General features: G+C 41.1%; 1 protein-coding gene across 3 annotated transcripts in view; it reads right to left on the bottom strand.

Moving 5' to 3' along the window:
- The window catches only part of LOC118370104 (N-chimaerin-like), a 31,008-nt gene extending 17,966 nt beyond the window's left edge, over window positions 1-13,042 (bottom strand). Inside the window, exons 1-7 of one of the 3 annotated variants that reach the window (XM_035754903.1) lie at window positions 12,816-13,042; window positions 12,582-12,653; window positions 11,186-11,224; window positions 11,044-11,099; window positions 5,546-5,577; window positions 5,323-5,436; window positions 2,855-3,143 (exon numbers count right to left, since the gene is read on the bottom strand). In XM_035754903.1, the coding sequence (XP_035610796.1) occupies window positions 2,855-3,143; window positions 5,323-5,436; window positions 5,546-5,577; window positions 11,044-11,099; window positions 11,186-11,224; window positions 12,582-12,600 (549 nt within the window). In that variant the 5' untranslated portion in view covers window positions 12,601-12,653; window positions 12,816-13,042. Of the gene's footprint in view, window positions 1-2,854; window positions 3,144-5,322; window positions 5,437-5,545; window positions 5,578-9,920; window positions 10,064-11,043; window positions 11,100-11,185; window positions 11,225-12,581; window positions 12,654-12,815 lie in introns of those variants that run through there. The other 2 variants (XM_035754901.1, XM_052498966.1) reach the window with 2 other exon arrangements.
- Between the last annotated feature and the right edge of the window lie 884 nt (window positions 13,043-13,926).

Here is a 13,926-nt window from a genome sequence, read left to right as displayed (position 1 = left end):
GCAGTGGTTCACACTTTCAGTTTCGTGCGAATGCTGCCATCTATCCACTTCTGAAATTTCAAACACAAAAAGCTTATTTCTCAAATTTTGTGCACAGATTTTTTTTTACATCTTTGATAGTGAGCATTTTCCCTTTGCCAAGATAACCCATCCACCTGACAGGTGTGACATATCAAGAAGCTGATTAAACAGCATGATCATTACACATCTAAAGTTGAGGGGGGATTGGTATGCTGACTGTAGCAATATTCACCAGAGCTTTTGTCAAAGAATTACGATCAGGGGTTCACTGATGTCAACGCTTCCCCATGGTGGCGGTGGGGTTATGGTATTTGCAACGGACGATGAACACAATTGCATTTTATCGATGGCAACTTGAATGCACAGAAATACCGTGATGAGATCCTGAAGCCCATTGGTGGCGGATGAATGGCACAACATCACCTCATGTTTCAGTATAATAATGCATAGCCCCATGTTGCAAGGATCTTCACACAATTCCTGAAAGCTGAAAATGTCCCAGTTCTTCCAGGTCTGTATACTCACCAGACGTCATCCATTGAGCATGTTTGGGTTGCTCTGGATCGATGAGTACGTCAGCGTGTTCCAGTTCCCGGCAATATTCAGAAACTTCGCACAGCCATTGAAGAGGAGTGGGATAACATTCCACAGGTCACAATCAACAGCCTGATCAACTCTTTGTGAAGGAGATGTCTCATGCAGCGCAACACAAGTGGTGGTCACACCAGATACTGACTGGTTTTCTGATCCACGCCCCTAACTTTTTTTTTTTTAAAGACATCTGTGATATCCATGGATTAGGGACTAATGTATTTGAATTATTTCCTTATATGAACTGTAAAACTGAAATTGTTGCATTTATATTTTTGTTCAGTATAATTGCCCCCTCAACTGATTGTGCCACCTATAGCAACAATGACTAACCAAATCCTTCCTGTAGTAGATGATCAGTCTCTTACATCGCTTTGGAGGAATTTTGGCCAACTCCTGCATCCAGGACTGCTTTAACTCAGCGACATTTGTGGGTTTTCAATGATGAACTGCTCGTTTCAAGTCCTGCCACAATATCGCAATTGGGATTAGATCTCCACTTTGACTAGGCCATTCCAAAACTTAAAATGTGTTACTTTTAACCATTTTCATGTAGACTTGATTGTATGTTTTGGATCATTGCCTTGCTGCATGACCCAGCTGTGCTTCCGTTCACAGACTGATGCCCTAACAATCTCCTGCAGAATTCTCTGATACAGAGAATAATTCATGATGTCTTCTATTAAGGCAAGTCGTCCAAGTGCTGAGGCAGCAAAGCAACCCCAAACTGTCACACTACCACAACCATGCTTGACCGTTTGTATAAGATTCTTACTGTGGAATGCAGTGTTGGTTTGCGCCAGGGATAAATAGGGCCCATTTCACCACTTGACTCCTGTCCATAGAACATTCTTCCAAGAGTTTTGATGATCATCCAGGTGCTTTTTTAGCAAAATATAGTAAACTTTTTGGACGAGAATTGAATTTATATTTTTGTTCAGTTTATGTGTACATGCAGTGCATTCCGAAAGTATTCAGACCCCTTGACTTTTTCCACATCTCGTTACGTCAGCCTTATTCTAAAATTGATTAGTTGTTTTTTCCTCAATCTACACACATTACCCCATAATGACAAAGCAAAAAAAGGTTTAAACATTTTTGCTAATTTATTTTAAAAACTCCAACGGAGTTTTGAGAGTCCTTTAGGTGCCTTTTGGCAAACTCCAAGTGGCGGTGTTGTGCCATTTACTAAGGAGTGGCTTCTGTCTGGGCACTACCATAAAGGACTGACTGGTGGAGTGCTGCAGAGATTGTTGTCATTCTGAAAGGTTCCATCTCCACGGAAGAATTCTGGAGCACAGTCAGAGTGACCATCTGGTTCTTGGTCACCTGACCAAGGCCCTTCTCCCCCAATTGCTCCGTTTGGCCAGCTCTAGGAAGTGTCTTAATGGTTCCAAACTTACTCCATTTAAGCATAAAGGAGGCCAGTGTGTTCTTGGGGACCTTCAATGTTGTAGACATTTTTTGATACTCTTCCCCAGATCTGTGCCTGTCTCGGTGCCCTAGGGACAATTACTTCGACCTCATGGCTTGGTTTTTGCTCGGACATGCACGGTCAACTGTGGGACCTTATTTAGACTGGAGTGAGCCTTTCCAAATAATGTAACCAGTTGAATGTATCTGTATCTACAGGTGGACTCCAAGTTGTAGAAACATCAAGGATGATGAATGGAAACAGGATGCACCTGAACTCAATTTCGAGTCTCATAGCAAAGTGTCTGAATACTTATGTAAAAAGGTATGTTTTTTTTAAATATTAACACATTTGCAAATAAATAAATAAAAACCTGTTTTTACATTTTCATATTGTGGTATTGTGTGTAGATTGATGAGGGGAAAAAAATATTTAAATCAATTTTAGAATAAGGCTGTAAAGTAACAAAATGTGGAAAAAGTCAAGGGGTCTGAATACTTTCAGAACGCACTGTACACAACCACACGCCAGCAAATCCAGGTTCCATGAACCACAAAACGACAAAGTTCCGTTCAATAGCATGAAGTGTTAAAAACTGATCTCAGGATGCATCTAAAAAAATTCTGGCTATCTTCTTTTGGTGAGCAACAAGAGCAGTGCTACCAACTTTCTGCACATTAGAATAGTAGAGCTGGAATTTCTTGACATGGAAAACATTCACTTCTGCCTGGTTTTCACATTGCATTCATTTCAGCATCTGCTCCATTCGTTTCCTTTTCCAGTACAGTAAAAGGCTGACATTTTTAGGACAGTGAGAGTGTTCCTTACCCCTTTCTCCTCGTCACCCAGCTCTCCCTGTGGCGCAGGCCCATCAGGAACCTCCTGGCACACAGGCAAGTGTTTCTTCAGCGTGGGCTCCTTGTTGAGTGTTGTGTAGCCAATGTGCTCATAGATTGGGTTGATGGTCATCTTAGCGATGTACTCTGCTGCCTTGGTCTCGATGTAGAGCGTGATCAGCCCATCTGTCACAAGGTCGTGGATGGACTCAAAGCGCTTCTCCCCAACAAAGTGTTTCCCATCACGGTAGAGACGGAAGTTCCTGGTTTGATTTCCAAAGCTGGGTTCAGGATATAGGGAGGAAAGAGGAAAAGGGAAGGGGGAGGGAAATCAGTGAGAATCAGTTTCTATGGGTAGGAGAGTGTTTTTAGATTGTCTCAAGTGGGAAGCATAAGGAGGAGGCCGTACAGCTGGGGGGGGGGGGAATCCTAGGATGTAGAGCCGACCTTAAAAGCATTTTTTTTTTTACTTTGCCTGCCTCTCCTTCCTCGTACCCTGGATCAGTGGAAAACCAAATTAAATCATGCTAAAAAAGCTTTTTAATATCCAGTAATGACTGCTAGATCAAATCATTTCTTCCCTGCACATAGTGGTTATAAATAATGGTGACCTTTATTAGAGCTGATCAATACATTAAGTGTATAGTGAATGCTAACAAAATTCCTCATCTCACAGGAAAAAGGCCTCTCAGATGTGCATGCAGCAAAAGCGCCAACCATTACACTCTGTACGGACAGCAAATCCAATCACTGTGCACAACATGAGCCAGAAGAATGCAAGGAATTCTTCATCATTGGGTAAATGCAAGGAATTCTTCATCATTGGGTAGATGCAAGAGACCAATATTTCAACCTCATCTGTCAATGAGAAATAAAGGGAGATAGTTGGCGAAGAGAAGAAAGTGTTCCCGTGTGAAAAGAAAAACACAAACCAGCACAAATAACTCAGGAGACATCCTAAACTAACTAGCTAAGAATCCTTACTCCAATACTAACCAGATGCAAAGTTCATGACCTCACCCTTCCAAATTCAGATCCAAGGCTGCCCATTGTTGGACAACCATTTTCCAGCCATCCTTACAAAAGGTGATTATATTTATGGAAAGCAATTATAGCGAAGAATTAGCAAAGGTGAGACACTTAAGCAGAGAGAAAAGAAAGATATACAGGAGGAAGAAATGCAGTTTATTTGCATTTCAAAACCTCATTGCTTGTTTGGAAAACAATGCATTTTCACATGAGAATTTCAAAACGCTGGCCTAGTTTTAAAAACACAAAATCAGAGCCAAAAACATTCATCACCTCTGCCGATCTGCTTTAACGAGACCAAATGAGATATGGGACAGAAAGGGTTTGAGGGAAGCCTCAGACTGGGGGATTATGAAAAAAAGAAACACTTGGCAGCCCTCTCACTGGCTTCAAGGACAGAGCCCAGACCTGGGAATACACTGTGCATTAGATTTACCACGCTAACGACATCTGCGACAGAGGATGGTATACTCCTCTGTCGCAGAGGCAAACACATAAGCGAAGCAATGCACAGAGTGGCAGATTGACACTAAGCACAACTTGGCTGACCTCAATAAATACAAGAAATCAACATTTTCATCACAGCAGCTTCAAGGAAAATGATCTGGATAAATAATTACACTTAGTCAGGCCCCAGTGCATAGGCAATACAGCACTTGACAGCTGAGAGAAGCTGATCAATGTTGCTCATACAACCTATGTTCCCCCAATGGAATTACATATGAACTTTCAAGATAAAGAACACACACACACTTTTTAGAACATTCTGTACTAGAAAACTCTACATCATTCAATGTTTATTTTCCTGGTGATTCATATCATCCTATGACGGTGCCATGTAAAAGTCACTGAGCTCTTAAGTAAGGCCATTCTACTGCCAATGTTATTCTAAGGAGATTGCATGGCTGTGTGTTCGATTTTATACACCTGCCAGCAACGGGTGAGGCGGAAATAGCCTAATCCACTAATTTGAAGGGGTGTCCACATACTTTAGTATATATGTATATATGCGTACCTAAAGGGTTCTTAAAATTCAAAATCAAAAAGATAAATGATCATCTTAAAGCAATTCCATATGTTAGCTTAGTAGAACCACCCCCAACAAATGGCTTAGATGTTGAGGTCACCAGCTGAAAGGTGTTTCTTCCTCAGACACATTGGTGCGGCTGGCTTCCGGGTTAAGCCAGCAGTGTGTGAAGAAGCAGTGCGGCTTGGCAGGATCGTGTTTCGGAGGATGCATGGCTCTCGACCTTCAACTCTCCCGAGTCCGTAGAGGAGTTGAAGCGATGGAACAAGACTAACTACCAATTGTAAATCTCAAAATTGGGGGGGGGGGGGTGTAACTACAAAAAATTCTAAACTAATCAAAAGAAGTCATGCATCACACTGTTTGGAAAATCTAACTGTAGAAATGGTGTGCGTGTGCCTAACCGTAGGGCCAGTGTGTAGGTCCCAGGCTGCCTCTGGCTCTCTCTGATGAGGTAACTCCCTTCTGCCACACTCAGCAGCTGGTCAGCCTCCTCTCTGGAGATCATCCCATGGTACCTGGGGAGAAGACAGAACATTGGAAACACAGACGCAGACTGGATTTTTTTTAAACTACAGCAATGACTAGTTTTGTATATAAATTCTACATTGAAATAATCCAACTTACTCTCTCCCATAGTATTTGGGCCGGTTATCCACCTGAAAGCAAATAGAATATTCCATTGATAAGTAAATCAAGAAAAATAGACTTCTGGTTTTCGGATTGTGAAGGTTGGAAGGTTAACCAGAGGAGAACTAAGTCACCGCAATAGTACTTTACTTGCATCAGCTATAACACTGGGATGCATTCCGAAGGACACAACTCAACATCATGGAATATAAAATAAAGAATTATCCACCGTATGCTACGCGACTTGACTACTGTAAAGACATATAGCAAACTTAAAATAGGATCTAATGCCCACCAACTAGGTGTTTCAGAGGAAGGTCACTGGATAAGCACCATGGTCAGAGACAATGCTAGCATGCACAGGTGTCCATCAAGGGGCTGGCCAAGCCGGAATGTAATAATACTCTGTGAGACGGCTAGAATATTTTTTTTGGCATCCCTTATTATAATAATAATAATATATGCCATTTAGCAGACGCTTTTATCCAAAGCGACTTACAGTCATGTGTGCATACATTCTACGTATGGGTGGTCCCGGGTATCGAACCCACTACGCTGGCGTTACAAGCGCCATGCTCTACCAACTGAGCTACAGAAGGACACACTTGCAAGCCTTTTCTTTAATATATTCAACTGGCTATGAAGTGAAATGGCAGCATGCATGCATATATATATATATATATATATATATATATATATATATATATATATATATATATATATATATATATATATATATATATACATACACACACACACACATATACAGTGGGGCAAAAAGTATTTAGTCAGCCACCAATTGTGCAAGTTCTCCCACTTAAAAAGATGAGAGGCCTGTCATTTTCATCATAGGTACAAGTCAACTATGACAGACAAAATGAGAAAAAAGAATCCAGAAAAATCACATTTCTAGGATTTTTAATGAATTTGTTTGCAAATTATGGTGGAAAATAAGCATTTGGTCAATAACAAAAGTTTCTTAATACTTTGTTGTATACCCTTTGTTGGCAATGACAGAGGTCAAACGTTTTCTGTAAGTCTTCACAAGGTTCACACATGGTTGCTGGTATTTTGGCCCATTCCTCCATGCAGATCTCCTCTAGAGCAGTGATGTTTCGGGGCTGTTGCTGGGCAGCAACGGACTTTCAACTCCCTCCAAAGATTTTCTATGGGGTTGAGATCTGGAGACTGGCTAGGCCACTTCAGGACCTTGAAATGCTTCTTACGAAGCCACTCCTTCATTGCCCGGGCGGTGTGTTTGGGATCATTGTCATGCTGAAAGACACAGCCACGTTTCATCTTCAATGCCCTGGCTGATGGAAGGAGGTTTTCACTCAAAATCTCACGATACTTGGCCCCATTCATTCTTTCCTTTACACGGATCAGGCGTCCTGGTCCCTTTGCAGAAAAACAGCCCCAAAGCATGATGTTTCCACCCCCATGCTTCACAGTAGGTATGGTATACAACTCAGCATTCTTTGTCCTCCAAACACAACGAGTTCAGTTACCACCAAAAAGTTATATTTTGGTTTCATCTGACCATATGACATTCTCCCAATCTTCTGGATCATCCAAATGCTCTCTTGCAAACTTCAGACGGGCCTGGACATGTACTGGCTTAAGCAGGGGGACACGTCTGGCACTGCAGGATTTGAGTCCCTGGTGGCGTAGTGTGTTACCGATGGTAGGATTTGTTACTTTGGTCCCAGCTCTCTGCAGGTCATTCACTAGGTCCCCCCGTGTGGTTCTGGGATTTTTGCTCACCGTTCTTGTGATCATTTTGACCCCACGGGGTGAGATCTTGCGTGGAGCCCCAGATCGAGGGAGATTATCAGTGGTCTTGCATATCTTCCATTTCCTAATAATTGCTCCCACAGTTGATTTCTTCAAACCAAGCTGCTTACCTATTGCAGATTCAGTCTTCGCAGCCTGGTGCAGGTCTACCATTTTGTTTCTGGTGTCCTTTGACAGCTCTTTGGTCTTGGCCATAGTGGAGTTTGGAGTGTGACTGTTTGAGGTTGTGGACAGGTGTCATTTATACTGATAACAAGTTCAAACAGGTGCCATTAATACAGGTAACGAGTGGAGGACAGAGGAGCCTCTTAAAGAAGGTCTGTGAGAGCCAGAAATCTTACTTGTTTCTAGGTGACCAAATACTTATTTTCCACCATAATTTGCAAATAAATTCATTAAAAATCCTACAAATGTGATTTTCTGGATTTTTTTTCTTCTAATTTTGTCTGTCATAGTTGAAGTGTACCTATTACAGGCCTCTCTCATCTTTTTAAGTGGGAGAACTTGCACAATTGTTGGCTGACTAAATACTTTTTTGCCCCACTGTATATATAATATATATATATATATAATAATATATATATGCATGCATACATATGTGTGCACGTTCGGTAAAACCGTATATCCTGGTATTGTACAGAAATGTTCTGAAAATAGGAATACCTCCCAACCCTAACTGCAACACAAAAGTAATACATTTTGATATGTGAATTTCTAGTAGATATTTCAGGTAGTATAGACCTGGACAACTGTACTGGATTCTCTGTGGCGTTGACCACACTGTTAGTGTTGTCACATTCCCATAGAAACATTGAGACCCCGCAGAGATATTAATTTCACTTCATAGCCAGTTGAATATATTAAAGAAAAAAAAAAATATATATATATATATATATAGGGAAAAAAGTATTTGATCTCCTGCTGATATTGTACATTTGCCCACTGACAAAGAAATTATCAGTCTATAATTTTAAATGGTAGGCTTATTTGAACAGTGAAAGACAGAATAACAACAAAAATCCAGAAAAACTCAAGTATTTGACCCCCTCTCAATCAGAAAGATTTCTGGCTCCCAGGTGTCTTTTATACAGGTAACGAGCTGCTCCTAATCTCAGTTTGTTACCTGTATAAAATACACCTGTCCACAGCAGCAATCAATCAGATTCCAAACTCTCCACCATGGCCAAGACCAAAGAGCTCTCCAAGGATGTCAGGGACAAGATTGTAGACCTACACAAGGCTGGAATGGGCTACAAGACCATCGCCAAGCAGCTTGGTGAAAAGGTGACAACAGTTGGAAGAAACACAAAAGAACTCAATCTCCCTCGGCCTGGGGTTCCATGCAAGATCTCACCTCGTGGAGTTGCAATGATCATGAGAACGGTGAGGAATCAGCCCAGAACTACACGGGAGGATCTTGTCAATGATCTCAAGGCAGCTGGGACCATAGTCACCAAAACTATTGGTAACACACTACACCGTGAAGGACTGAAATCCTGCCGCAAGGTCCCCCTGCTCAAGAAAGCACATATACATGCCCGTCTGAAGTTTGCCAATGAACATCTGAATGATTCAGAGGACAACTGGGTGAAAGTGTTGTGGTCAGATGAGACCAAAATGGAGCTCGTTGACATCAACTCAACGTGTTTGGAGGAAGAGGAATGATGCCTATGACGCCAAGAAGACCATCCCCACTGTCAAACATGGAGGTGGAAACATTGTGCTTTGGGGGTGTTTTTCTGCTAAGGGGACAGGACAACTTCACTGCATCAAAGGGACAATGGACGGGGCCACGTACCGTCAAATCTTGGGTGAGAACCTCCTTCCCTCAGCCAGGGCATTGAAAATGGGTCGTCGATAGGTATTCCAGCATGACAATAAACCAAAACACACGGCCAAGGCAACAAAGGAGTGGCACAAGAAGAAGCAAAGCCAGTCTCCAGACCTTAATCCCATAGAAGATCTGTGGAGGGAGCTGAAGGTGTGTGCAAACCTGGTGGCCAACTGCAAGAAACGTCTGACCTCTGATTGCCAACAAGGGTTTTGCCACCAAGTACTAAGTCATGTTTTGAAGAGTGGTCAAATACTTATTTCCCTCATTAAAATGCAAATCAATTTCCAACATTTTTGACATGCGTTTTTCTGGATTTTTTTTGTTGTTATTCTGTCACTGTTCCAAACAAACCTACGATTAAAATCAGTAAATCAGCATATATATATATATATATATATATATAGTTGAAGTCTGACGTTTACATACACTTAGGTTGGAGTCATTAAAACTTGTTCAACCACTCCACAAATTTCTTGTTAGCAAACTATAGTTTTGGCAAGTCGGCTCGAACATCTACTTTGTGCATGACACAAGTAATTTTTCCAACAATTGTTTACGGACTGATTGTTTCACTATGTCACAATTCCAGTGGGTCAGAAGTTTACATACACTAATTTGACTGTGCCTTTAAAAAGCTTGGAAAATTCCAGAAAAGGATGTCATGGCTTTAGAAGCCTTTGACAGGCTAATTGACCTAATTTGAGTCAATTGGAAGTGTACCTGTGGATGTATTTCAAGGCCTACCTTCAGACTCGGTGCCTCTTTGCTTGACATCATGGGAAAATCAAAAGAAATCAGCCAAGACCTCAGACAAAAAATTGTAGTCCTCCACAAGTCTGGTTCATCCTTGGGAGCAATTTCCAAACGCCTGAAGGTACCACGTTCATCTGTGCAAACAATTGTACACAAGTATAAACACCATGGGACCACGCAGCCGTCATACCGCTCAGGAAGGAAATGCGTTCTGTCTCCTAGAGATGAGCGTACTTTGGTGAGAAAAGTGCAAATCAATCCCAGAACAACAGCAAAGGACCTTGTGAAGATGCTGGAGGACACAGATACAAAAATATCCATGTCCACAGTACTATATCGACATAACCTGAAAGGCCACTCAGCAAGGAAGAAGCCACTGCTCCAAAACCTCCATAAAAAAGCAAGACTACGGTTTGCAACTGCACATGGGGACAGAGACTGTACTTTTTGGAGAAATGTCCTCTGGAATGATGAAACAAAAATAGAACTGTTTGGCCATAATGACCATCGTTATGTTTGGAGGAAAAAGGGTGAGGCTTGGAAGCCGAAGAACACCATCCCAACCGTGAAGCATGGGGGTGGCAGCATCATGTTGTGGGGGTGCTTTGCTGCAGGAGGGACTGGTGCATTTCACAAAATAGATGGCATCATGAGGAGGAAAATGATGTGGATATTTTGAAGCAACATCTCAGGACATCAGTCAGGAAGTTAAAGATTGGTTGTAAATGGTTGTAAATGGTTTCTTCCAAATGGACAATGACCCCAAGCATATTTCCAAAGTTGTGGCAAAATGGCTTAAGGACAACAAAGTCACGGTATGGCAGAGTGGCAAACACGAAGCCCTGACCTCAATCCTATAGAAAATGTATGGGCAGAACTGAAAAAGCATGTGCGAGCAAGGAGGCCTAAAAAGCTCATTCAGTTACACCAGCTCTGTCAGGAGGAATGGGCCAAAATTCACCAAACATATTTAGCATCTAAAGCTGTAAGATGTAACTTTTTGGTGACCCGAACAAATTCACATAGAAATGTGAGTTACATATCTGTTATTCTCTTTGAAAGCAAGTCAATGAGAAATTGAAAGCAAGTCAATTATTGAAAGCAAGTCAATTACCTCAGAGGTGCAGGTCAGTCGCCGTGGATGTGGTGCCTCCTGCTGGAGCTGATACACTTGTGCAAAAACAGAACACAGTCAGTAAAACATGATTACAGTGCTCCCTACAATATTTTCATTTTTAGAATACATTTATACTCACGGTAAGATTTCCACACTGGCGGCCTGTATTCATCATGGTCTGAGGAAAGAAGAACATAATTTCAAGTCTTAAAAAAACTTTAACATTGACACACTACCAAAAATCTTTGTTTCCTGATTGACAGTGCCTCCAGGTGGTCATTCTAACACACTACACTTAAACTGTGTTGATTAAAGCCACCCTGACAAATTAGATTTTCTACAGATTCAGTAACAGACAAGATATTTTTGAACCCAAACAAATGATTACATTAGCAGGCCTTCAGCCCATCTGAATTGCCTTGAAGCATAATATAGGGTCACTCATTTTAGGCTAGACGCAAGATACTATGCAACTAGCCTAATCAACAATACCAAACTAATGCTGTGGGAAAATTAGCATTTTATGCAAATTCAGAATACATCTAACATTATTATTAGCTTAGGCTTATTGTACTTGAGAAGTAAGTTCATCAATACATTAAAACATTATGGTGCCAAGCCAAATTGTTTTATGAGGACTTTACTTTTCACACATCCGCCATGGTTGGTATGGTCGCTCTGTCTCCACTCGTAGCAACATATCCTTACAAAAAAAATACCAGTTCTATACTGAACCATACCACTACCGTAGCACATGCAGTTTGGGTCGACACCATTATGTAGGATAGCTTTAAAAAGAGCTCCTACTTAATACTGACAAAGATTTCATTTAGGCTACTACAAGGATGTTCTGACCCTCAAATAGCTATTGCACTACATAGGACTGCAGACTGTGCTTTCAATCACACCATGAAAGGACTATGGCATGTGTGTTCTGACAGAATACACTGGATATCTGTCCCAAAGCAGAGCTTCCAGTCTCATCCCCCACAGCCTGGAAGTTAGCTTGATCTTAAACTTGAAATGCACGTAATTTCCAGCCCCCTAACCGTTATGTATGTATTTCTCTCCCTCTCCTAGTTCAACAGTTACAGATATGTCAATGTCCTTTGTTTAATGCAAAAAAAAAAAAGGCAATAGACTGTAGTCTACTATTCCACCTCATGAAAATTATTGTGATACCCTTTGGTGATGAAGGGGTTTTAACATGGCTTAAAACGCTATAATACATGAACGTTGACAATGACTTAAATAAACAGTTAGCTAGCGTTAGCTATCGAACATTGTATCTACAAATCTGATGACGCAAAATACGGTGTTTCTATACCGTGCGAAAAAAAACTCTACAGGCCTCCCGACAAGGCCAAAAATAATTCTGGCTAGATGGACAAACACAGATCACATTTCTATAGCAAAACATTTGCATATCTGTCACATGCATTACTAGGAAGCTGGCGTTAGAGCTGGTATTGGAACTAGCGAGGTATCAAACTGACAGAAAGGAACAGTTAGCTAGCTAACGTTAGTTAACTTACCAAAGACATTTAGAGCCATTCTTGGTGCGATAACTGATGCGCAATATGACTATTTCCACCGACGTTAGAAAGCTGATAAGGGGAATACAGTGAATAAATATTATTTTGCGAGAAAACATTCAGCAACTAGGAAAAATGTTGAAAACTGTCAAGTGTTTATACTAATTATACTACAATAACAGAGCCAGTCCAGGCTAGATAGCGTTGGCCACTTAAGTTAACGCGTTTGCTCACACTGTGAGTCACCGCTAGTAGTACCGCCGACTTCATGACAAAAATAAACAAACCTAAGGAATGGGAACAGGCGTAGATGCAAACATGCATTTATCTACAGTGAGGATAAAGCCAATGTGTAATCTATCCGGTTGTATATGAATGCATATAGCTAATATAATTGATCCCAATAAACACCGTATCTATATTCTATAACGAAGTCGCCATCTTGTGATATCACGTGACCATCAGCCTCAATTTTAGGCCGTAGTTTTACCATGGTTACCATGTGAAGCTGCTCAGAAAAGGATGGGGCAGGGTTGGTGCTATCTGGGATCCTTAGGATGTCCCTACCCGTAACTATTTTAAATTTAAATTTGGGAAGTCCCAAGGATCCTGGAAAGCATGGACCGGTGCAGCAGCATTCCAGTTAAATCACCATGTTAGAAGGATGAGAGAATCCATACATCTGATTAGATTAATATACCGTTGAGATGTCCTTGTAATTTCGTTCTCTTTTTTTGGGACATCCTAAATGGAAATCTTAACTGCAAATTCGGCTCTGCAAGTAGGCATAGTACAGGCAATGTTTGAGCTAACGATTCATAAATCCTGCAGTCCACGTTAATTAAGACCACTACTTGTGCCACCAGTCATACACACGCATTGGTCAGAATCAGACAGGTCCAAAGCCATTAGAAGCACACTGCACTGTCCACTCACATACAACCAGTTACATTATTCCCTCCCCCCTCTTAAAGCATGTTTTAACTACCGGTATCCATAAATAATATCCGCTCATGACAACCAAAATGTTTACTTAGTGCTATGAAGTTTATAATCTCAAAATGCAAGAGATTGGAAGTGTCTATTCAATTGTAATCCAACATCTGAACTAAATCTCACCCCAAATCTAAAATATCTTCAAGATCAAGTGAAATGTATGGCTTTGGTGTGAAGTTTGCCCTAGGTAAAGAGCTCAGATCAGCTTCCCCAGTCCTAATGCAAAACTGACCCAATATCAGCATCTATTGGCAACTTTAACATATATTAAATGGCTGTTCTAAAAAATAAATGCAAAGCAGAGTCAAGTTGATCATTTTTCATGGAATAGCAAAAGAGGACATTGTAT

Source organism: Oncorhynchus keta, chromosome 37, assembly GCF_023373465.1.
Source record: "Oncorhynchus keta strain PuntledgeMale-10-30-2019 chromosome 37, Oket_V2, whole genome shotgun sequence".
NCBI lineage: Eukaryota > Metazoa > Chordata > Actinopteri > Salmoniformes > Salmonidae > Oncorhynchus > Oncorhynchus keta.
Note: the sequence above shows the minus strand (reverse complement) of the source record. Positions and strands in the feature narration are given on the sequence as shown.